At 33.2% G+C, this 24,821-nt stretch overlaps 2 protein-coding genes across 2 annotated transcripts in view; one reads left to right on the plus strand and one right to left on the minus strand.

Annotated features, from left to right (window-relative positions):
• Positions 1–96: 96 nt before the first annotated feature.
• Positions 97–4,451, minus strand: LOC119641953 (leucine-zipper-like transcriptional regulator 1 homolog). The gene is made up of 9 exons (XM_038040888.1): positions 3,573–4,451; positions 3,201–3,509; positions 3,029–3,143; positions 2,801–2,964; positions 1,918–2,742; positions 1,665–1,840; positions 1,426–1,604; positions 994–1,357; positions 97–934 (listed from the first exon to the last, which is right to left on the minus strand). Exons 1-9 carry the CDS (start codon positions 4,124–4,126, stop codon positions 873–875), a joined length of 2,748 nt encoding a protein of 915 aa, XP_037896816.1. The 5' UTR covers positions 4,127–4,451; the 3' UTR covers positions 97–872.
• An 8,973-nt stretch (positions 4,452–13,424) lies between these two features.
• Positions 13,425–24,821, plus strand: part of LOC119633301 (open rectifier potassium channel protein 1) — a 24,001-nt gene continuing 12,604 nt past the window's right edge. Inside the window, exons 1-2 of the mRNA XM_038026792.1 lie at positions 13,425–13,444; positions 24,217–24,536. Coding sequence (XP_037882720.1) covers positions 24,392–24,536 — 145 coding nt within the window. The 5' untranslated portion in view covers positions 13,425–13,444; positions 24,217–24,391. The remainder of the gene's footprint in view (positions 13,445–24,216; positions 24,537–24,821) is intronic.

Consider the following 24,821-nt stretch of genomic DNA (forward strand, 5'->3'; position numbering starts at 1 on the left):
GTAAGTGCACTGTGTGTATTAGAACCGGAAAACAAAACATGTGTATATTAATTTTTTTCCAATATATATATATATATATATATATATATATTTTCTTTTTTTTTTTATGTATATATTGAGGATACTGGTTTTTTGATCCAACCACTACTGTGAGTATGCAAATGTTGGGGCAAGAAATAGCACCGGAAACCCGAGGAAATAATTTAATAATATCGCTCTATTCTATCGGATTAAATCACGATTTAGGATTCTAAAATTTCGCCTACAATAGTAAATTTCAATCTGAAGCTTCTTCTTTTACTGCCTCCAAGTTAAATTTTTTAGAAAAATTCGAAAAAAAGATACATCTACCTACTAGAATTACATTTATGTAACAATCTTTTCATAGTTCGCGTTAAGCATAATGGTAATAACACCGCATATTGGAACGTAAAAAATGCTTCCGCTCTATGCACATTATCTTACAGAGCCACATTAAACATATCTTTCTTAGCTTTACAATGTATTTACGAAAATGGACAACTAAAATAAATAAGGGATAATAAATATCAGAAAAGTCGGCGTAAGTCGCATTTCCTTTTTTTTTTTTTCTCTGCAATTGCTGTTTATTGTTCTCAAGACTTGAACAAAATATTCCGTTCCTTTCCATACTTCTTTCGACTTTTTCATCAATTCACAGAGATTATGAAAATTATTTTAAAAACATTTTCTTTCTTCTTCTTTTTTTTTATATTTTCTAATATTACTGGTTTCGAAACATGCTTTGAAGAACCGAGCTCACAGAAAAAATAAGGATTCACAATAATTAAATGGATAGAAGGCAACTATATCATACTAGAAGAAGCATACTATTGTCATATAACATCATAATTTTAAGGTGTCAGGCCACTTGGCCCATGAGCTTCAGACAAGCCAATAGGAATTGTTAAGCAGGCTGTAAAAGCAGCAATTTTCATATATCAGTATTAATACTAATGCGCGTTAAAAATTCACCGTGCGAATCGGCCACCGCTTGTATAATGTCCAATAAAAGCTCACGTGATAAACTTGAGATTTTCGGCAATCTTGCTACACGGGAAAAATCCTTAACAATTAATTTCAAAGCGTGATCCTTGATATCATAAATTTTTGTGTAATCTGAAGCTTCAAGAGTTTGCAAAACATTCTCATAGTTGATATTGTGCTCGAGGGAATACTTGCAAAATGAATGCAAACGATTATTGGCAAGACCATAAAAATTAGGGGCCTGAAATAGATACAGAGCATCTTGAGGCGGTAGTTTCGTTTCACCGTAATATATGTAACGTAAGAGAGATTGAAAAGCTTCTGGTGAAGGTAATATATCACCAATGGATATCTGAAAAAGGAATGAACAGAAATTTTGCGTAAGTAGTGATTAAGGTGACGTCAACGAAAAAAACCTACATTCACGGTATTATCGAGAGGCATAAATGAACGAAACATGCCTTGAAAGTATTGCGTGCGAGCCGATAAGATCGATTTATGTGCCGGTATAACTCGACCTTCTAACATAAGATTGATATCACAAAAGTCCTTACCCGTCGACTCTAAAAATACTGCCATATCACTTTCCAGCGTATTTCCTAAAGAATAATATAGTCAATGAATATCGATTGATTTCAAAATTGAGTTTTGGTACTTGCCCACGTTCTTTTCTAAATTAGCTTCATTGACAATCTTACAGGGATTCAAACGTCTACGTATTATCTCTACCAATAAAGGTTTATCTAAATCACTAAATTCGTTCGACATTACAACGTCAGTGAAATTCTCCTCCTTTATAATAAATTGCATGCAATGATCCTTCACTATTTGTATTCTTAAAAGAAAACCAAAGTGTAATGAAATTTTGATTTGAACTGAATTAGAAGGAACAATTTGTTGCCGTATACTCACTTTTTCCTATCAGCGTTATAAAGTGCTTCCAGGACATTTTGTTTATTTATCTTGAAATCCAAATATTGTATACAACCATGCGCTAAACGTGGCATTAAGAAGAGCCCGGCCAATTGATAAATGTCCGTAATTAAGATGATGATATTCTTTGTATAGGGCTCCTTAAGGTCTATGCGATCAGTATAGATATAATTAAGAATGATTTCAAATGCTTCGGGATTCGCATTAGGCAAACGAACTTCAAGAAGCGGCTCATGATTCGCACCCGGCGAACAAGTTCGAACTTCCACACACCCTGAACCGAATACTTTCTCCATTTGCTGATGCCTAGCATCACGAGCTGCTAAAATTTTTGTGCGCAAATACTTTGACCTAGCTGCCACAAAAGCTATATGAGCCATTATTTTGATTTCCTCAGGACCGACTATAAATTGAATGTCGCAAAATTGTTTATCATTAAAAAATTTGCCAAAATCTTCCCGTAAAGTGCACTTGGGATAACTGGAGAATTGGAAACGATAGGTGTCACCTCGTCTGACACTGTTATCTACAGTCCCACCAAAAATATACATGGCATCGCCAATAACAGCACTGGCATGAAAAACTCGGCCCGACGGAACATCTGAATTAGCCTCTGGTTGTATTATTGACCAAACTTGCGAATCTAGATCATAGCAATGCAAATCGTTGGGTAACGTCGAATCTGCAGAGCCACCAAAAACATAGAGAAAACGATCATGATGGACCATGGTATGACCATAACGTCTAGCCGGTGGTTGAGAAGCCACACCGCGTAAGACGTGCTCATTGCCAATACGGCGCCAGCTAAAGATAATACGTAATAATGTTAGTGTACAAGAAAGGAGAAAACTGTTTGCTTTACGTTTTGGTTTTGAAGTTGAATTCGAATAAAGAGTTGGTGATTTGCATACCACTTTGTCCTGAAAACACGTACATACAATCACGAGCCACTGCCACCGGGAAATTACAACAGGTTGGGGGACGTTCTCCTTTTTGCTCTACCTCTTCCCATTGATGGTTTTCTCCCTTGAAATAAATCAAAAATCATTTGAAATATAAGATTATATTTCTAATTTCACTTTGCATTTACCGTTAAATTCAATGTCCACATATCATTTAAGCGAGCGTTTCCATCGTAGCCAGCATAAATCCACATTTTATTATCATAAACAGCAGCTCCATGTGCGGAGCGTGGTACAGGCATTCTGTAGAGAAAATTGAATTAATTTATATATACTTTGCTTTCTAACTTACAAACTTACTTTCCTAAAAATTTCCATTCCACCCACATGGCACGTTGAAACTCGTATTCGAATAGATCGTTTTTATTTGTTAGATTTGAATTGGAGTGTATATCGCCGGTATAACCACCGAAAATAAACATGGAATTACCATAAACTACAGCGGAATGATGATAACGGGGTGCAGGTGGCGTACCTGTCGCGCAAGCACGTCCCCATGACTTATCTTTTACGCCAAACCGAATCAAATCGTTTAACATTGTCTTACCATTATCACCTCCGAATACATACATGGCATCTTTGTAGGCTACCACAGTATGTTTACTGCGTCTGTAATTAGAATAATAGGATGTGAAATCTATTATCTATGCTCAATTGCCTATGCCTTCTTACTTGGCTCCCACAAATTCAGCACATTCCAACATTTTTGTCCACTGATGGGTGGCCGTATATGAACTGAAGTCCACATTCAAGGCATTGCAACTATAACTGCCCGGTGACACCGATTTGCAGTTACGTGAAAATTGATTGCTGCGAACTGAATTTGTACTGGAATGTGACATTTTATTACAACTACGTGTTACAAAGCTACGACGACTTTTGCGTTCTACTTTTTTGCAAGCAACGCCAGGAACGCCGCCAAAATATTTATCCTGACAAGCAAGACAAAATCCCGCCTTTAGTATTTTAACATGCGTCGCAGTGGCCGGAGCCGACTGACTTGACACGGACAGTTGAGTATTACCCTGCTGTTGTGGTGTTATTACAGAAAATGTTGCTGGAGGCGAAGCATGACAACCGCCGCCACAAAAATTATAACGTAATCCGGAATTGAAAAAATTTGCACCTCCGCCGCTGCCACCGCAACTACCAGCTAAACTGCCACTGCTGGTGCTACTGCCAGAGCCGTCTTGGTTATCGGCCGCCGAGTATATAGCGTTTAACATTAAAACATCACAAAAAATTCCCTAATGAGTTCTTTATAAAAAAAAAAAAATGTTGAATATTCCTAAGTGCAAGCTACTTATTTTCTTTTCCTGCAATTTTAAAAGCTTTGCAAAATGCATGTGCGTGTATACAACAAGAGTAATTGAAAATATTTCCAATGAAATATTTCGTTTTTTAGTCTTAACAGCTGTTATATTTTGCATTCCATATCGCAAATGAACGCAGATGTGACACTTTCAACATTTTAGTCGAAAGTAAACATGAAATATTTCATTATAACGTATGTTTGTTTGTTTATCGCAAAATGATTTAAAGTCCATTTTTAATTATTTACTCATTATGAAAAAACACATTACTTATTATTGACCTTTATTAATTTTAGCCCAAACGCTGTAAACTATCATGTAAGGAACATTGCGAAAATACTATATATTTTGAAAATATTACAATGAAAATGTATTGCCTTCTCGCTTGCACAACTCTATCGCGTGCGTAATGTCCAGACATTTTTATGGACGAGTTAGTGAAAACACAATGAGAAATGATTTTCTATCGTATGTGAAAACATTGCTTATGGCAATGCTGTCGATAGTCATTTTATTAAAAATAACGTTTGTTGGACTTGTTTTAAAGTTAACCAAAAGAATTAAGAGCACCCTCCAAAGGCAATTCAAACTCTTCTAATACTGATGGTGAAAGTGGTGGAGGTATTAAGTTTTCATCGTTAGAATTACTGATCGTCGAAGAGACTGCGTGCGATGTGTCAGCTGTGATAATTGGAGTAAATTCACAAGGAGCTGTTACTGGCAATATTTTAACATGTCCCTTTCTAATTTCAAAAGATTTAAAACATAAATATCTAAACTTTGATTACATCTATGTAATAATATCGCTCGCAAATCGGATTACGTGCGCTCACTATATTTGTGTTAATTGCATATTACTTTTTATATATAATCTGATATAATATATGTAGCTCTTAAGATATGTATTTTGATATGTGTTTCCTTAGATACTATCATTACTAACACAAATGCCAAAAAATAGACCACAAGGGAGATTTATTTGCATATATATTTGTAAGTTCTAAAGTGTATTGAGTCGGAAAGCAGTTTAAAAAATTGAACCTATATCCTTCGTTTTTTTTTTTTTTTGTTTGATCCTTCCAGAATGAATGAAATCATCGGAAGGGGGGAAATTCTTAAAAAGGTTTTTTATAAAGACTTTTAACGATATCCATACATCATTATCAGGGTTAAAATGGAAGAATACTATACCTAATAATAGTGTATGAAATGAAGAAGGTATTTAATGGCATCAGCAACATACGGATTAGCTCATTTCTACACAGTAACATTGAAAAAATAACCTTAGCGAAATGGAAAATGCCATAAGCACCTTATATAAAGAAAAAGTACCAAACCCTCTAAGACGCTTTCTTAAATGATTTCAAATAAATTTCTTAATTAAAAATGACTTTGCCAGGATGTTTAACATTAGAATATCTATTTCTACAAAAAGGACCCATTTGGAGACCTTTCATTTGTGAAATTGTCATATTTGCCAGTATCGAGATGAGAAGATAAAAATTTTGGAATATGTGGTCAAAAAATGATTGCGATCTGTCTACGCGTGCATTCGTAAGATATTCGAAACTGAGACAACCTTGAAAAAATACCGACAATTTCTTCAATTTTTGATTGAATCAAGATATTTCGGAAAACTTGTAATCCACCTGTATTCACGAGAATCATCCGCATGTCAATTGGAAAATGATCCCCATCGGTTCACTAATATGTCGACAATTAACGATTCAATTTTATTTCCAATAATTTTATAATTAATGTGTAATTGGATGGAGGAACATGCGAATGCGTGTTAAAGTAAATTGGAAATAACTTGGAATTAAAATTTTATAGTTAATTTTAGATATGTCAGCAGACCGATTGGAAACCTTTTTTGGGTGTGAATTTGAAGGTAATCCTAACGAATGTCTAATTCACAGGATCGAAAGTTATGGGGAAAAAAATTTTAGAAAACTGCTGGTGCTTTTTCGTGGTCATCTCAGTTTCAAATCTATTATGGGCGTATATGTGATACGCATTACAATCAATTTTTAACGTTGGATTCTTAGTCAATTAAGGAAAGTTTATGCCAAATTTGGTTATCTTGGCAGAAATGCTTATATATGATCGGTATCTCGAAAATTAAACCATATAGAAAAGAATTGATTACATTACTATTTGAAGATCTTTTCATTTAAGTAAAAGTCACTACAAAATTTTGGAGTATTGCATGTTGTATAATTAGATTTTAGTAGATCGAAATTTTAAATGGATCAAAATGACTTTTTAGGTAGTTTTAATGTGAAGAAGTGGAGCCATAGTTCAGATAGACATTTGTAATTACATACCGTACATACCGAAAAGCAATATAAAATGATCCCTTTACTCATTATCACAAGTATGCTGCACACGGTTATTAGTGGAATCGTAACAGACGTAAGTATTATCTCTAGCGATTGCTTCCAACCTTATTACCGATTATTTATCAGTTATGGGTTGTGCATTGCATATCGCTTGTCACGTTGAATTCCATCAATGATTTAACTATGAATTAATATACGAAAATTTAAAGAGAAAAAGATGTAAGAGGCAATTGAACATTGATATCAATCATGTAAGTAAATGATGATAAATATTAAGTTGAAAAACTAAATATTATAACTAGACATTATTTATTCATTTATTTTTTTTTTTGGTTTTTAAATTAAAATATTGATTTATTTGCGTATAAGTGCAAAGTAAATGAAAAGAAAATTGAAGGGAACAATGAGGGTCTGCACACAATTCACATAAAATAAATTGAAAAGTTTTCAAAAACAACTGCACATTTAATGTACCGTACAATATTTACAAACATTATATTACATTTAAACCTAGACGAATTTACTCCAATTACAGCTAATTCAATTATCTTTAATTACCTTACGTAAAATACATAAATAAGTCGATTTGATGGCTTACATTTGTTTTTGCAAATATTCATAACTGTAATATCGAGTTAAAATATTTTTGCCATTTGAAATATTGGTTCTGTTTATATTCTTTAACGTTCTGAATTGAATAACTGCTTAATTAACATAAAAGTGTTAAATACACTTAAAACTTTCTCATCAAAGATAGTTTATGAAATTACTTCTCTTGCCTCTTTCAAATATATAGTCGGTAATGAAAAATTATACATATAGCGAAATAATATCTTGTTTGAGTTTGCAGGACTTTAAATTCTCTTTAAATGCATAGGACATGCTATTTGCTATCAGTGAAAGTAAGATTTCAATACGATCCCGCTAAGATAGTATGCGGGAAAAAGATTTCTATTGATTACATGAATCAATTGTGGCTCTTTTCGTTTTCGTTTTCGTTTTCGTTTTTTTTTGCTTCTTCTTAATAACGTTTAGTTTACTGTTCTGTTGATTTCCCTTTAACTTGTGTTGTCTTTCGTATCTTACTCAAGAATTACTTTAAGGATATTTTTATACCTTCAATAGTATTATACTAATTTTCTCATTACATTTCTAACTCTTAGACTCATAGGAAATTGCACTTGTGATGCATGTAATCAACAAGCGAGTTCTATCTCTTTTTATAAAATTGGCTGATTACGGTTATAGCGATAATTGCCCTTTCACATTCCGATGTTTGGCGAATGTATAAGTAAATCGGTGAATGCAGCGAATGCATTTCCATCGTCCGTCCATCATGAATCAAAATATCAAAATTAAGGCTATGCTACACGTTGAAATTCATGTAAACTCACACAATCGAATCGTACTTCGATCTTTGGATGCATGCTGCACGATACGGATGCACGATACGTTATGTTGAACGTTTAAGACATAATTTTATCTGCCTGTTCTTAAGCCAATTAATTGAGAATTTATCCGAAATTTTACATTAGAAAATGAAATTAGGCCCTTAGAAATAATACTAAGTTGTGATCAGAATTTATGAATGACTCGAAGATGCACAAAAAGATACTGCGACATCTAGGCGTGATAGCGCATCTTCATTACTGATATTTATTAATGAAAATGTGAAGAAGAAATTAGAATAAATTTTGCTTCAGGTTAGAGAAATTATCGTTAAAGACGAGACACAAGAAACACATATATTTGAATGATTTTTACTAATGCTATTTTCACTAAGGCTATAAGAAGCAACAAAGAAAGAAGCTGCGATTGTATATGCCAGGAAGCAGATGTCAATCCATGGGTAACGGCATCTAAAGTCACGCTCAAAAAAATGAAAAGACAGAGAATGTCGCAAGTAACGTGATGTACATGACAGTAATAACATTTTTTCTTTGCAAAGGTGCAGAAGTTGATCCTCATTACGAATGGTAATAAACCATCGAACGAGTTATCGTCACATCGATCCAATTGCCTGCTGGACACAATGAACAAGGTATTGGAGAGGATCATATATGAATGCCTGCTGGTGGTGGCTAAGAAAAAAAATTACTCTCTAGGATAACCAATATGGATTCAGAAGAACAGAGACTCTACGATAGACTCTATAAAACATGTACTGGCGCTTGCCTCAGACGCAATAGCCGGAGACCGGTGGAGGGGCGACAACAAAGAGTACTGCGCCGTTGTTATACTGTACGGAAAAGTGTCTTTAACTCGGCAGAAATGGGGGAACTTTCGTAAGGCCCTCATTACAACGCAGGTTCCAAGGTATATACTTGAAATTATAATAAGCTACTGTTCGAGCCACACGTTGGTATACGACAGTTACAGACTAAAGAACTACAACAGACAGAACGATATAAATTTGTGGGTACATTGTATCGGCGACTACTCTCATCCAGCATTGCAGAGTAAAGAAATGTTCGCAACACCGAGAAGGAAACCTAACGGGTAATGTTTGTACAAAAATCAACCATGTCCCCAATGTTATATTTCGGTAGATATTTTTCATTTATAGTTTCATTATTTTTGTATCCACAATTGAAGGAATGGTGGATATAGTCACGTTTGCAACATATAAAAGGAAACTTTAGAGACTCTATAAAGTATATATATTCTTGATCGGCTTGAAATTCTGAGCTGATTTAGCCATGTCCGTCTATCTGTATGTCTATCTACGTAATGTGTGTCTTCTGGTGACAAAAACGAAGTTATTGTCTTCAAATTTTGCAGAAACATTGGAAATTCTTAAATCGGACGAAGGACACGCCCACAGCATCACGTAAACTGAGAATACCTCTAATTTTCAAAGGGAGTGAAAAATTGGTTTGTTACTTACTCATTACTCATAAATTATAGTAAATAAATGCACAAAAATTTGAAAGCATATTCATTCTACGGGCAATACTGTAGCATTTGTGCACAAAAATGGGAAAAAATTGAACACGCCTACCCAATATTATAGTGTATTAAAATTTAATGAGTTTTTTTCAATACCTTTATAACAGGTACAAAAATTCCATAAATTATGCCGATTCTTCGTCAATTTCAACTCTTGAATGAACCTAAACATATCCGCCTATTCGTCGGTCCATCTATCTGCTTTGCGTAACTTTGTAGTATTTGTGATAAACATACTCCCATTAGCGGAAATGAAGATATCGCCTAAAAATTTGCAAAAGAATTTGAAAATGAACTAAAATTTTCAAAGGATAAGACTGCAAGGCCTACATGCTTCTACGACAAAAACTTTTATTTTGAAAATATATGAGAAATCAACTGGGCCCACTCCATAGTATGGAGCTTAAGAATTTTGTTCTTTTACTTTGGGGGGGGGGGGGGGGGAAACCAAACGACGATGGGTATGAAAGATTCGGTTTCGACCGAATTTAATTTTTTTATCGTTTGATCTTGTCCGACTATACCGTTTTAGTAAGTTGACATTATTTTTCTTTTCTTTTTTTTTATTTCATTGTAAATTTAAAATACTTGAGTCTTTATATCTACAAGAAAGGTGCTAATCAAGCACAATTGACAATTAATGAAAGAAAATCATAAAAAGCGCAAGTCCAGCATTCTATCTTTTATAACGAACGACATCTACAAGAGAGAAGATATTGCTTTAATTGTAATAAAAAATATTTTGAAATATTTACACATTTCTTTTTTTTTTTTTTTTTTTCTGTTTGAAATATGAAATATGCGTGAAAGAGACACGCTTTTGATTAAGATTTGAATCACACTACAATATATACATAGTTGTATTGCGTGCAGAAATGTTGTAAAATCTATGACGAGGACAATGAATCCACGGCTATGTTTCGTAATATTTCATTAATGGACTTTGCAAATACGGAATGTTATCCGTCTAGGAGAAAGAAAATACATCTGATGTTCTCTAATGGCTTTTATAAAAATGTGTATAAGAATAATTTTCAGTTGTAGATTGCGGGCTGAGAACATATCTTTTGGATAAGAAAATATCATTACAGTTACCGTCCAAAGCGACAATTGATAATCGATTTTTTGCGACATTCAAAAATACGATAATTTCGACTTGGAAGTTACATTCGCTTTAATAGAATCGTACAACATCTCATAGATTTCGTGATCACAACAATCAACTTATTGAGTTCAAAAATTCGTATTCATATTGATTACTTTTCTCGTTTAGTGGTAACGAGATTGTATGCATTCGTGATCGCATTTTTTATAGCCGCCACCATTATCCTAGAAAAGACTAAGAAAATAGAGAAAAATTAAATTTTCATAATTTGTAATTTAGTGGTGGGCATGGCCCACCACCAGTGCAGTGTATTTGTCATACTTTACGAGTAACGAGCAAAAAACGCGGAAAACCAAGGTGCTCACGGATTGTGTTACGTGTAGCCGTGTAGCTTGCTCTTCGCAAAGTTGGAATCTTTTTCGAATTGGTTTATTTGCCAAATTGTGTTTGGGGGTGGGAGAATATTTACTACAAATACTACATAGTTACGCAGACGGATAGATCGACAAATGTACAGATAGAGTTTCTTAGGTGCATAGCGATATTGAAATGGGTCAAAAAATTAATAAATCTTATCGAGATTTTGAAGTTTGCCTTTGGGATGTGATATAGGTTTTAATAGGAGAATGAAATCATGACATACTACAAATTAAATTAGGCATGTTCGATTTTTTGTCATTTTTGTACAGAGACTATAGCATTGCCTATAGAATAAATGTTCAAATTTTGACAGATCTATCTGTTGTAGTGTTGGTGAATAATGTGCAAAAAACGAATTTTGTATTTCTTTTGAAAAATGGACGTTTCCTTAGTTTACCTAGCTCTGTAGACGTGTCGCTCAAGCGATTTGGACTGCACCTGTTTGCAAGAGCTACCAAGATTTGTGTGAAATTTAAAGTCGATAGCTTCATTTTTGCGGCCATGAGAATTTGCAACAGATGGACAGAAATCGATTCAGAATTTGATGCTAATCAAGAATACATACACTTTGTGGGGTCATTAAAGTTCCCCCTCTGGATGTTGCAAATATTTTGAACAAAATAAATACATCCTACGTCCTTCGATGATGGGTAAAAAAACACTTATGCGATGCCCTATACAATATTTATGTTAATCTGTATTTTGGAGTATAAGTTACACTATTTTATTTCCAATGTGTGCGTGACTTTAGGCCGCTTAGTTCTTGTACGCAGATTGATTTTGAAAATTGTACAAATCGATTGAAGAACACGCCTATAATGAAACGAAAGTGAAAACATTTTCGTTTTCCGCGTTTTTTGATCGTTACTCATAAATTACATTAGACATGAGATAAAAAAAAATTTGACTTTTATTCTACGAAAATAGCAAAAATCAGTCACGCCCATACAATATTATAAAATGTGAAAATGTAGCTTTTGTTTTTTTTTTTAGAATAACGACAACGTGTATACATGATTCGGTGACGGCCGAAGATAATTTTCTCATTAAAATTTGTACCGGTCACAGACCTCAATGACTATGTTTTCGATGAATTTAATGAATTTAATTAATGTAATACCTAAAGGAGGTAAAAAAAAAAAAAAAACGGCGAACATTATTTACCGAAATTTTGTTAACTTTCCGTCTAATCACAAATAAATGTTGGTGTCCCATAGGCTGTTATTTGAACTCCTTTCGACTAATTTCGAGCTCATAGATGGACGCATCGCTTGATTACAAATAAAACTCGTTGCTAATACTCAGTGATCATTAATTTAATGTTTGCATGGTGATCACCTATTTACGTTAACGGAAGTTTTTAAGATGTCAAACTGCCCACCATAACTTAATAGTTCTCTCCCCCACTTTTAGAACAAAAAAAAAAAAAAAAAGAAAAGAAGAAAATTAAAAGCAACGGAAGATCACTTACTTCTTATTCACTGAGATCGTATATCATTATAATTACATATTATAATCATTAACATCATATCATACAATATATATATATATATATATATATATATATATATGTACGTGCGTGTGTATGTGTGTGCAAGCAAGGAAAGTGTAGCAAAATAAAAAAAAAAAAAACCACTAATTTTTACTTTGAGTTTGAAGCCCCTTTATTGAAACGTTTTTCTTTTTATTTTTTTTATTTTTTTTTATTTTCATTTTACTTGCACATGCACAGCTACTCGGAAACTTACTCTACGTAGTATTGCGTTAATGTAATGTGTTTATGTGCGCGTGCGATTGTGTGTGTATGTGTAAATTTTCGTATATTATCACACATTACACTCTTAAAAAGCAAATCGCAATACTAAACAAAAGTTTTCGTTGTTGTCGTATAAAAAAGATTAACTAACTAAGAAAAAAAAAAAAAAAAAAAAAAAAATCAGCGAACTTTATTTAATGTTTGTAGAATTCGACCGTTAAACGACAGTCTGACCACGAGCTTCAAAACGATCGCATTTATACAAGAAAAACAAGAAAACTATACGGAACTTATTTTTTTACGCGAAGTTAAAAAATCAAGAAATTCAAAGGAAATTTGAAAACAAATCTTCGCTTTTTTTTTTTTTTTTTAAATATCTTAAACAGTCAAAAAAAAAAAATTGTAATAGAAATCCTTTAGCATTTCAAACAATCGAAAAAAACATATATATATATATATATATATATGTATATTTTTTTTTTTTTTTAAAGAAAAATAACAGCAAAAAAAAAAAAATTAATAAATAAATAAATAAATAAAATTTCAATTCAATTAATTTGTTAAGTGAAATTAATTTGTAAAATAAATAATAGTAAGATAAATAAATGCGTTGCTAAGTGAAATTTTTACAAAAAAGAAAAAAAAAATTGCGAAGCCATGTAAATCCAATAATCAAACTTTAACTTTAGTTTAAATCGTTTTGGTTATGCATCAGATAAAATGCAAAATAGCAAACGTTGTAAATATATATATATATATTTTTTCTTTGACTAACCGGCAAAATCTATTGCACTCCTCCCAGACAGATTTACTAATTTGACATTTTTATTTCGCATCTGTGAAATGAAGGCGTGGCATATTCATTAAGGAAGAATTGTCGAATGAACGCAAATCATTTCAATAATAAACAAATATTCAAACCGATGAACCGTTATTCCCTAATCTATATATAGGTTTCTTTGCAAAAAAAAACACAGAAAACAAATAAAAAGAAAATATTTAATTAAAATTTCAAATTTCTGCCTTTAATTACAAGGAATTAACTAACTAACTTCATTCATATACGTTTTTAACCGCTCGCATCCTACATTGTTTATACGAATTCAGGCATTACGCGGAAGGATTTAAGATAAACACATTCTTTACCATAGTATTTAATTCACAATTATTTCTCTGCAATGCTTAATTAAGCATGTCTGTCCATCTGTCCGTTTATTGTAATTTAATGTGTTCACACAATATTCAGGATATATTAGTTAAGTATGGCAACCATATATGAATCTTGATGAAAATAGATTGAATCGGTCCATTTTTACAAGTCCATTCCATTCCCATTCAAACAAGTCGTTATATGAAAGAATTATACAATTTATAATACTTTTTCCTAAGACTTAGTGAAGAGTCACATTGTTCGTTATCCTTCCCAATCCATTACTGGGTACAAGCGATCATATATGTTATTATGATATTATTATACCTAAAAATTTTCTCGGTTCTTCCTTGTGTTTATGCTTTTGTCTATTGTTCTTAGATCTATTCATTTTCGAATATTACCCAGCTACGATGTTTGTTTTCTGTCTAGGCCTCTACGCCCTTCGATGCGACCTTTCACTGTTAAGTGCAGAGCTTCATAATTTTCTCCCCGTTCGATTTTCAATACACTCTAATAGCTAACGCTCAAAGTTTATTTCCTCCAGGATTTAAGCATTGGATATGCGATCTGTCCAAGATACTTTCAACGCTCTATGATAACACCGCATCTCACACGCTTTCAGTCTCTACATTGTTGATTGATTTTTAAGGGCCATGATTCCGGACCATGCATAGGCAAAGGGATGAGTTAATTTCCCGACTTATTAGAATTTTCGGATATTTCGTGTACGACGACCCAACGATTTCAATTTTTCTTTTCATTTCTACGTCGCTGCCGCAGGCATAAAACCATGGCAACCCTTTCTATATTTTGATCATTAATTGATAGAGAGTGACATTTGCATATGGAGTTTCCGATCGACTTACGGTCATACATAATTCGATTTTGCTGATATTTAGGTTTAAACCAAAATTTTCACTTTGTAGTTGAGCATACTAAACATATATCGAAATTTTTCAACGGAATGGTACCATTTTTTGAACTCCCCTTTCATATAAACAAATGTTCTCATAAATTACTAAAAAAGTTATATTCGGCGGGAGCTAAATCTCGCATACTCATCACTATGGTTTCCACTATTCAAGTTCTTTTATATGGGTATCAATATCGGTGATATTATTAAGAAAAAAATAATCACTGATCAAGAATATATATACTTTAGAGGGTCTGTGAAGCTTCGTCTTGGGAGAAAAAAACCAAGATGAGTATAAACCTTTCCGTCAGCGTTGAGTATAAAAATGATCTTTTACGAGTCAAGAAAGTATAGTTTGTAGTATTTTACGATGAAAATTGATCCAATATAAACTGACTATGAGAAGTTTGGAGCAAAGTGATCTATCGGTTCTTGCAGACTTTTCCCGTACAGCTATTTTCACAAGACGTAAGCCATTGTATGGAAAAAAGGTATAATTTTCGACACTTTATAACGAAAGTAATCGAAGAAAATAAGTTTTACTTAATTTCGATCAAGTCCCTTCACGTTCTCGTCCCATATCCATTTGAGGATTCCCACACAAATCAGCGACCACGTCTAATTAGTTTGGTATTTTATGACGGAGCTAGACAAACGATTCTATTAAGCGGAGCGATTATAACATTCTAAACTGCTTCTATGCGATCCGTGAAATAAACCAAAAAGCCTAATAAATAGCTCGTCACATTTGCAAACCACCCATACATAGACACACTAATTACCTCATTACTTCTCTGAAATGTGCCCGGGTATTCTTATTTAGTTCTTTCACCTCAACTATCTATTGCTCTTGTAATGGAATTATTGCGTGCTTGCATGTATTTTGATCAATTTTTCGCTTAAAAAATGTATTTAGTGAGAAAAAGCTGATAGAAAATACATTAATTAAAATATTTTCCATTATTTTGTACAACTTTTTACAGTGTCGAAGGAGCAGCATTGGCTTGGTAGCGATCCTATCATAGACCAATTTTTACAATTCTTTAGCATTTCGAAACCATGTGACAGCTAAGCCAGGCTACAACATCGATATAAATCGATGAACAAATGGTAATCAGGAGGTGCTAGGTTTGGTGAACACGATGGCTGCGGTATGCGGTAGAATTTCCAATTCGAGTTGCAACAGTGTATCCTGGAAAACTTTTGGAACGTGTGGCCGAGCGTTGTCATGTAAGAGGATGACATGAGGATGCGTCTGTTAACCGCTCTTACCGGTCCTTTTTGCAACAATAAATTGTTTAATTTGTCCAATTGTCGTCGATAGACATCTTTCAACAACAACAGTTTCAGTTTTGTTCGTTCTTAGCAGCTTGTAATGCACTACATCTTGCTGATCTTACCACATGCAAACGAGAACTTTATGGCCATCAATATTCCGCATCAGTATTGAGGTTAGGATACATATCGTAGAAAACTCTTGCTTTCTTGAAACGCTTCGAAATGGCATTTTCCTGGTAGCCATTTTCCCCCCTTTTTGGATCTTTTCCATCGCATGCAAAAGTCTAGAAACAATTGATTCAACTGTTAAATTGTTCGAAAGTCCTTTGAGAACTCGAGCTGGGTTTTTGGTCAATAACTCTTGCACTCTATTGTCCTAGAACTTTTTTGATCCTTCAACTTTGTCCTTGACACTTTTAAACTGTTAGGATGTGATGGAGCATTATCACCATGAGTTTCTTCCAAAAATGTTTGATGGATATCGGCAGCAGATTTTTTCAAATCAAGCAACTAAAGTAATGAATGGCGAAAATGCAATTTTGAGCTTTGCATGATTAGCGCTCGTATACACTGCATACCTCACTAGTAGTACACTACGGAAATTTGTTATTTTACATCGAGAAGGATCAAAATCGTCGAATTTAACCGTTATGTATATTGACACTTTGCATTACATTTTTATTCTCTTACACCCATAGATGTCGCCGATCAAAACACATGCAAATATCTATTATTAGCCGCGTCTATCGCATCCAGTATGAGAAGCAGTAACGAAAGAACAAAAAAATGTATAGCATATGAAATTTTTCTTGATTCCTTCTAAAAAATCCTCTCACTTTCTTTAGGAATCAATTGTTCGCAGATCGTATGCTTTTTTGCCTCACCCACTGACAATAGAAGTTATTACGTAAAAACTATGTAACTTGATTGGTTTATCAATTCAATGTTTTAAGTAATTAAAGAGTCTAATCTTTGTCTTGACACAACGCAGTTCATATTGTAAAGGATGAAAGATAATTGAACGCTTGACGTTGTACCCTTTGGTAAATGTGTGTTTGATTTGAATTTTCTTGTTCACATGCTGATCGAAATCAAGTAAATAAATTAATTTGAATCGATATATTAAGTGAATATTGGATGCAAACGCGAACCAATTTCGAAGTCTGCGTAATGAAATTCTTCACTAGGACTACTCCTCGCGCCTGTTCATCATTTGGTTAGCTTGTGGTTTTGCATTTTAAAAATAACACTTAAGAAAATTATATTCAGTCGTGATTGGACTTTTCATATCTATCACCGTGATCCTAAATGAGGAGGAAAAGAACTACATTTTCAATATTGGATGGGCGTGATTGATTTTTTCTATTTTTAGAATAAAAACGAAAATTTACATGGTCTACGTGTTGTCCATGTATTTTAAGAGTAATATACAAAAACACAGAAAACAAAGGTGTTCACGGATTGTGTTACATAGACGTGTAGGTTTTGCGGGCTTGTTCTTTGCAGAGTTTGGTTCATTTTCGAACTCTTTTGCAAGCTTTGAAGCGTTACACTCATTTCTGCGAACGGGAAAATGTTTACCACAGCTACAACGCAGTTTCGCAGACGGACAAACGTACAGATGAACGGCCAGACATGCTTAACTGCATTCCAAATTTGAAGCTGGCCCAAAATTTACATAATTTATGGCAATTTTGAACTTTTTTGCTATACGTTAAAAATGTTTTGAAAAAAAAAAATAAATAAAATTTATGAGACACTATAAAACGGAGTGGGTGTGGCCGATATTTTTCTCATTTAGTAAAGATGCTACAGCATCGTCCATAGAATATAGGCTCAAAGATTTGTAGATTTATCTACTGTGGTTTATGAGTAATAAGCAAAAAAGCAATTTTTTATTCCTTTTGAAAAACTGAGGTGTTACCATTTCACCTATTACTATAGACTTGTCCTTCAACCGATTTGACGCAATTTTCAATCCCAACCTCATTGCAAGAGCTTCCAACATTTTTTTTTGACTAAATATAAAGTCGATAGCTTCATTATTGCGGCGGGGGGAATTTTTAATAACAGACATTAGACAGATGGACAGACAGAATGATCAAGATCATGAATATATTTGTGGGGTCTCTGAAGCTTCCTTGTAGGCGTTTCAAACAAAAATGAATGAATAAAATGAATATACTCCTCACTTGCTGATGATGGGTATAAAAAGGCGAAACGTGTCGGATATGCAAATTTATCCTTAAACGAGGTGGATCTCCACAAAATACTTTCTGTCTTGAAAAATTAGTACAGTAGTTCTCGGCATTCACTTAATATGCCACAGTATACCTTCAATATATTCTAAATTAGCCAGTGACGAAACAATTTTGAAAGAACTTGATTGGACTTTAGCTAGAGCGACATAATACCAGCATATGAATTAGGATTAATCGTTCCATCATATTGTAATGTTTCCATCACTATCTAGGCATTGGATTATTTACCTAAATTTGAGTGCATACTTGAGTTTTTTTTTTTTTTTTTTTCTATTCTTGGCAAGCTTATAATTAAATACCGTGTAATTCAACAATTGTGATGATGATTGGTAAGCAGAGATTGAATTATTGAATATTTAAATCATTCCTTTTGTTTTTTTCTTTAAACCATCGCCACGATACACGGGTTTCAAGATGCGTTTATCCTTTTCTATGAATAAATCTGGAGGCAATTGTCATAGTGATGCCTAAAAATGCTTGAAACTTATAAGTTTCCGAGTGGTATCGGTCCAACAACTGAATCTTATCGAATACGTCATGATTTTGTGAGAGCTTTCAGCATTAAACATCAAAACAGATGGGCCTACGCTCATCGTAATTCTCGCGGGAAAAAAATTAAATATGAATACCATCCCGAGAGTGTATCCTATCTATTAAGTTTATCTTTAACACTATCTAATTTTTTTGGGTACTGTCATTGGAAGGGGGCAACATTTGAATAGATTTATTTTTTTAGAGTTTGTCGTGAATTCTGGATATATATGCATTTTGATGAAGCCTTGAGTAGCGAAATTCCCATAATTTTGGAGAGCCTAGATTAGAGCAGACCTATGAGAACCAGATTGTGGGTGTGCATCTGGCCAAGGTGAAAAAAATAGGCCAACGTCATCCAACTGTCATATCATTCTTTTAGATTACTTTTCGCTATAAAATACTACAAATTAGATTCCTTTGCCCGATAAAAATTTTTCTTCCATAAAAACCTTTATATGGGAGGGTGTCCAAAAAATGGATCAACTTTATCCAAAAGGCATGTCATTATTTTAGACTACTTTTTGCTAGAAAATATTAAAAATTAGATCATGCTGTCAAATACAGTCTTATCTTATGTAGGAACGTTTAAATGAGAAGGGCTTTTAAAAAAAATGATCTCATCTCGTTCAATTTTTTTTTAGAAAATAAATAGACATCGCCCTTAGGCCCAAAACATGTCGTTGTTTATAAGTTTTCTTAAAATATTTCGCAGATTGCGGTCTATAAGTTCAATACAAAAATACTTGTATAGATATTAGATTGTCTAACGGATAGGTCACGGGCTGTGAATCAATTCAGAAAATGATTGTGAATGATTTGCTGTAATAAGTTCATATGAAATCATTCTCGATATATATATATATATATATGGGCATAGACTTTAAAAAAGATTCGTTAACACATTTAGTTTAGAGCAGAGAAATGCAAATGATTGGTAATAAAATTCAGTTCAAATCAAATATAATTTCTTTGTTTTTTATTTGATTTTATTTTTATTATTGGCTTAAAAGATTTTTTTATTATTTATTTATTTAATAAATCTTAAGCAATCACAAATTGCATAAATTTTTTGTGATAATTTATGTTACCTATTCAAAATATGATAACATACACACGCACACACGCACACACGCACACACGCACACACACACAAATATTTATACTGACATATCGCAAGCCAGCGTAATGTATCGAACAATCGAACAAATGATAATAATGATAAGAAGATGATAATGTAATTTGTTCTTCTCTCAACTCATTTATTCAGCAAATTTTTATATTTAGTTTCTGTGCTTTGTTTTTAATATATATATATATATATATATATATATATATATATATGTGTTGTTTTTTTTGATTCAGAAAAATGTGTGAATTAACCTTGTTACACAAACTGAGTCAACTTGGGCATGCGCTCCGCTCGATAGGAAGAGACTAGAAAAGTGCGGCTTTTATTCCCTTTTTTCTCGTTTTGCTTTTAAATCTCAGCTTTTAAAACAAAGCTACGATAGGTATAAATTAAATGAGAGTACAAACTAAGTGAACAACAGTAATAGTCGGTTTAAACTGACAGACTCTCACTTAATCGACTTATGTGAACACTTATAAAAAAAAAAAATAAAAAAAAATGATAAGAAAATATATATATATAGGAAATCGTTTCGTACCAGTTGCCAGTATTGGTAATAGCTGATGAAAGTGAAAAGTTTCCGGACGTGCCACCAAATGCCATTAGCAAGTTCACGGAAATTTTTGTTTTCATTATTTACCCTATGTAGAGATGCAGGGTAAACTGTCTTGTTATTTTGATCGTATTTTTCGTTCACCGTTGACACTATATTCCATTTTTAAACGTCAAACATCAATTTGCATAAGCAGTATGATGGCCCGCAGGATTTTTATAAAGGAAACAAAATTTCCAAATTTCCATTGACTTGTCATTCTCATCAGTTTGAATTTAAAAGTGAGCACAAGAACCCTGCCCTTAGATTCAACGAATTTTCAAAATAGGGAAGTGATCGTGAAAGCGATCCCATCCGAACCATTTGTCTGTACATTAAATTTCATTAACGTATCTTAAAAATTGCAGCCTTTAGGTTGAAAACAACAAAAAAAAGATAGACTGATGGACAGTCGGACAGACAATCTTAGAACGTAATTCCAAGTCAATCGGTAAAATAAAGTATTTCTCCTTCTTCTTGTAGCACATATATCCGCACAAGTTTAATATACTCGTATACGATCAGTCATGTAGGGTTCGCTATTTACTAAAAATGTTTTGCTGGCATTCACGTTCATTCGAATTCAAAAATTAATGAAAAAAAAGTCTGTCCATACGTTCGACGATAATTCTTAAAAACAAATAAATAATTGTTTCCTTTTTACTTTGTTGTCATTCTGATTAGTTTGATATATCGTACAAGTGGATATGCGCTTTATCTTCCAATCAAATACCGTACGTTAGCAAGGATCAACGAAGAATTCTGACACGAGAGTTTTAACTATTCTCATAAACTTGAATTATTTTCCAGAAATATTTGTATATATTCTGGGGGACTCTAAGGCTGGATTGGTATACAACATAAGGCATTGCAGCCGGATAGTACGGAAGGTTATTTCTTGAGAGCAAGACTCCACGAGATGCATCTTTATTTAGAAATTCAATATAAACGTATCATTAGAATAAATATTTTATTGAATTATTAACGACCTTCAGTACATATATATATTTTTTAAAATAACATTTTTTAGCGTTTTAAGTGAAAATTTATTTAAACGTGATTTCAACTGAATTGTTAAAAAACTATAAAATAAACTGAGAGAAATTATCTTCGGTTAGGGACGATTTATGGTATTATAATATTTGAAAGAAAAAGTTCGTGGCGTTTTTTTTGTTTACCCAAAAAACTCAAATGCATATTTTTTATAATCTAAATGAATATCCATAGAGACTGGCAATAGAACAAGGGACAAGGTCCAGACTATACATTGTATGCATCAAAACTTTTTTGGCTAATTTTTTGTCAACTTGTGAAAGATATATGTTGTCTACGATTGCCGTGATTGAAGATAACTCTTCTTCCGTTGATCAATCCCTTAAGCTTCACTTCAATTGCATCCCTTAGAAGTTTTCATCCATCTTAGACCATAAACATTTTCCTAAAGTAATGTCGTATATGATCCGTTAGTTATCATCCATTGTAAATCCTTTTAGAAAAGCTAGCTCGACTGTATTGCATTTTCATAGCGATTTGGAAGAAATTCGATTCCTTAAACTCGTCTCTGTCAGCTCAAGTGGTGCCCAATGTTTAATTGCCCCGGGGGGTTGTCACAAGATGAACGATGCTAGTCTTTCTCAAGTTTTATCGACTTGTCGAGCAGAGAGCGGCGCATTCCTAACAGCAACATTTTTAGATTGGGAACGCAGAAATCATTCATGCTGCTATTCATGATCTTGACGCCGCATAGGTACTCAACGCTTAATTTCTTACTGAACGTTAGTTTTCTATTTATAAGATTGTTCTTTGCTAATTATCAGTGGATTTATGGACTGATTTCATTGATGCTAATGAGTAGAAGATTTTTATAACATTGAAAATTGTTTGTCAGGCATAGCTACATGAATTCCGTTATTTACGTTTACGATATTTGCGCTTTTCGAAAACTCATTAACTTTTTAAAAGTTAATTGTACCGCTTGTAGTAAGCGTAACAAATATTCGGTATATAGTTAGCAGAAGTAAGCAAAGAATCTGTAAAATTCCTTTAGTAAAACACTCTATATGGTAGTTCGTTTTGATTAGTGCTGCTTGGAATACTTACTACCTTTGGGTTATTACGTTTTTTTTTTCATTTTTCTTATAATTAATTACACATTTTTATCGAGGCAAGCAAGTGATGATCACGATGTACGGCGCTGGACATGAATATAATGAATTAATAAAACGTTGCAAAAATTGCAAAAGAATTTTCATGACTTTAAAAGCATTATGGCCTATACCGCTTATTGTACAAAGGTATATTAAGTTTATGTGCATGTATACTACACTCAGAAGTACTGGCGATAGATGAATATTTTCCATTGATCGATTTAGAAAGTGACTTTAAGCCAGAGAGAATTCTGTTCGTCTTACTGTATTGATTAATAGTGTTTAACCTTAAAGGCCAGGACCTAATAATTTTTGAGATATTGCAATAAAATTTAGTACACTAGCGTATTTCGGTCCATGGACAAACACTTTTGGAAACGATTCGGATCGTATCATATTATCAATCACTTACCTCATGTGACGTCTTATTTTCAAAAGTCATTATATGAATAACTGCAGGGGAATGTAGAGGTTTTAATGGTAGACCCTGGCCCTACTAGAGTGTGCGATTTTATCTTTTTTTTTTTTTATACCCACCACTGTAAGATGTTTGTTTTTCTTCATAAGACATATAACACCCAACATGCAGCAGTTCAGAGATCCCTGAAAGTATCTATATATCCGTGGTCTTGGTCGCGAAATTCTGAGTTGATTCAAGCATATCTGTCCGTCCGTGTAACTATGTAGTGTGCGTTGTTGGCACTCTAGTGGTCACAAAAATGAAGATAACATCTTTGGTAGATTTGGTAGAAACATTAAAAGTGTCTACACGGCTAGGTTGGTATTGAAAATGGGCCAAAATGGTGAGACCAGAAACACGCAGTGGAGCGTAAACTGAACATAGCTTAGGTTTAGGCTAAGAAAAATTTTTGGATTTTTACTCGTTATTCGGGAATTATTAAAGTTCGAATGTTGAAATTTTCCCCACATTTCTCCAGATCCAAAAAAAAACGGAACCAATCGGCCGTGTTTACGCAAAGTTACGAGTAATTAAATTAAATTGTTTTCACTTTTTTGAAAGTCAATGCTTAGGCAAATAAAACAAAAGTGTTTGCAACTATTTTGTGCACTCCTCAAATGATGATATATTACTATCTTAAAATGAATGAATGGTAGACACTGCGACCATTTGTTTCTTGGTATGAAATAAAAGAACTTGAAACGTAGAATGCGGAAAGCATAGTGATGGGTATGCGAGATTCGGACTCCGCCGAATATAATTTTCTTACCTGCTTTAGTATAGTCTAGTGGCAGTAGTAGATTAGTTTAGATTTTAAAATCAAAGTAAAGTTTTGACGCTTTTTTTTTTTTTTGGAATAAATCTACAAATAAATATTTTTGTTTATTATCATCATGAGATGTATGCTATTTATATGTGCATGGCTGTATATTAGTTTTATATATCTACTATGTTGTCCTATTAGTGAATATGAAATCTCCCACTGGATCAAAAAAAAAAACATTATTAAATGTAACGAATTAAATGTAAGAAAGCAAAAAATAAAAACCAAAAAAAAAAAAAAACAAAAAAAAAAAACGCGTCATTATCCGCAAATATTCGTTTTAACAATTGCAACAGCAACGGTAAAGGCAAATAAAATGATGTCCCCGAAGCGTTGGATATTATTACTAATCTTTTATATATCGTATTTAATGTTTGGTGCCAGCATTTATTATCATATCGAGCATGGCTTGGAGAAGCAACAACGCGCTGTTGAGCTAAAGGAAAGAATTGATATTCACGGTAAGTGCGTGAAAAATTATGCAAATGAAAGATTTATTTAATAACCACTTAAAAGCAGTTAATAATTTTACACCTTTTTATTTACTTCAGCTGTCAATGAAAATTAAAGCATAGTAATAATAATCAATCATAGCCTGAGAGTAAATCAATCAAATTAACAGATATAAAATGCATTCATTGCATTCGTGCCCATCCAAACCTAACCATGTAAGTAGGGAATATAGTTAGCTATGCTATGCTTTTACTCGAATGTGCTAACTGGGCGAGGGGGGGGGGGGGGGGGGG

This window comes from Glossina fuscipes, unplaced genomic scaffold, assembly GCF_014805625.2.
Source record: "Glossina fuscipes isolate IAEA_lab_2018 unplaced genomic scaffold, Yale_Gfus_2 0, whole genome shotgun sequence".
Lineage (NCBI taxonomy): Eukaryota > Metazoa > Arthropoda > Insecta > Diptera > Glossinidae > Glossina > Glossina fuscipes.

What these genes read in the sequence shown, in the direction of transcription:
- LOC119641953 (XM_038040888.1), bottom strand. Translation starts at nt 4,126, where the DNA reads ATGTTAAACGCTATATACTCGGCGGCCGATAACCAAGACGGCTCTGGC. An exon ending in TATAACGCTGATAGGAAAAA is followed by an intron (nt 1,841 to 1,917) that starts GTGAGTATACGG and finishes TTTTCTTTTAAG; the next exon opens with AATACAAATAGTGAAGGATC. An exon ending in TAATTTAGAAAAGAACGTGG is followed by an intron (nt 1,605 to 1,664) that starts GCAAGTACCAAA and finishes ATTATTCTTTAG; the next exon opens with GAAATACGCTGGAAAGTGAT.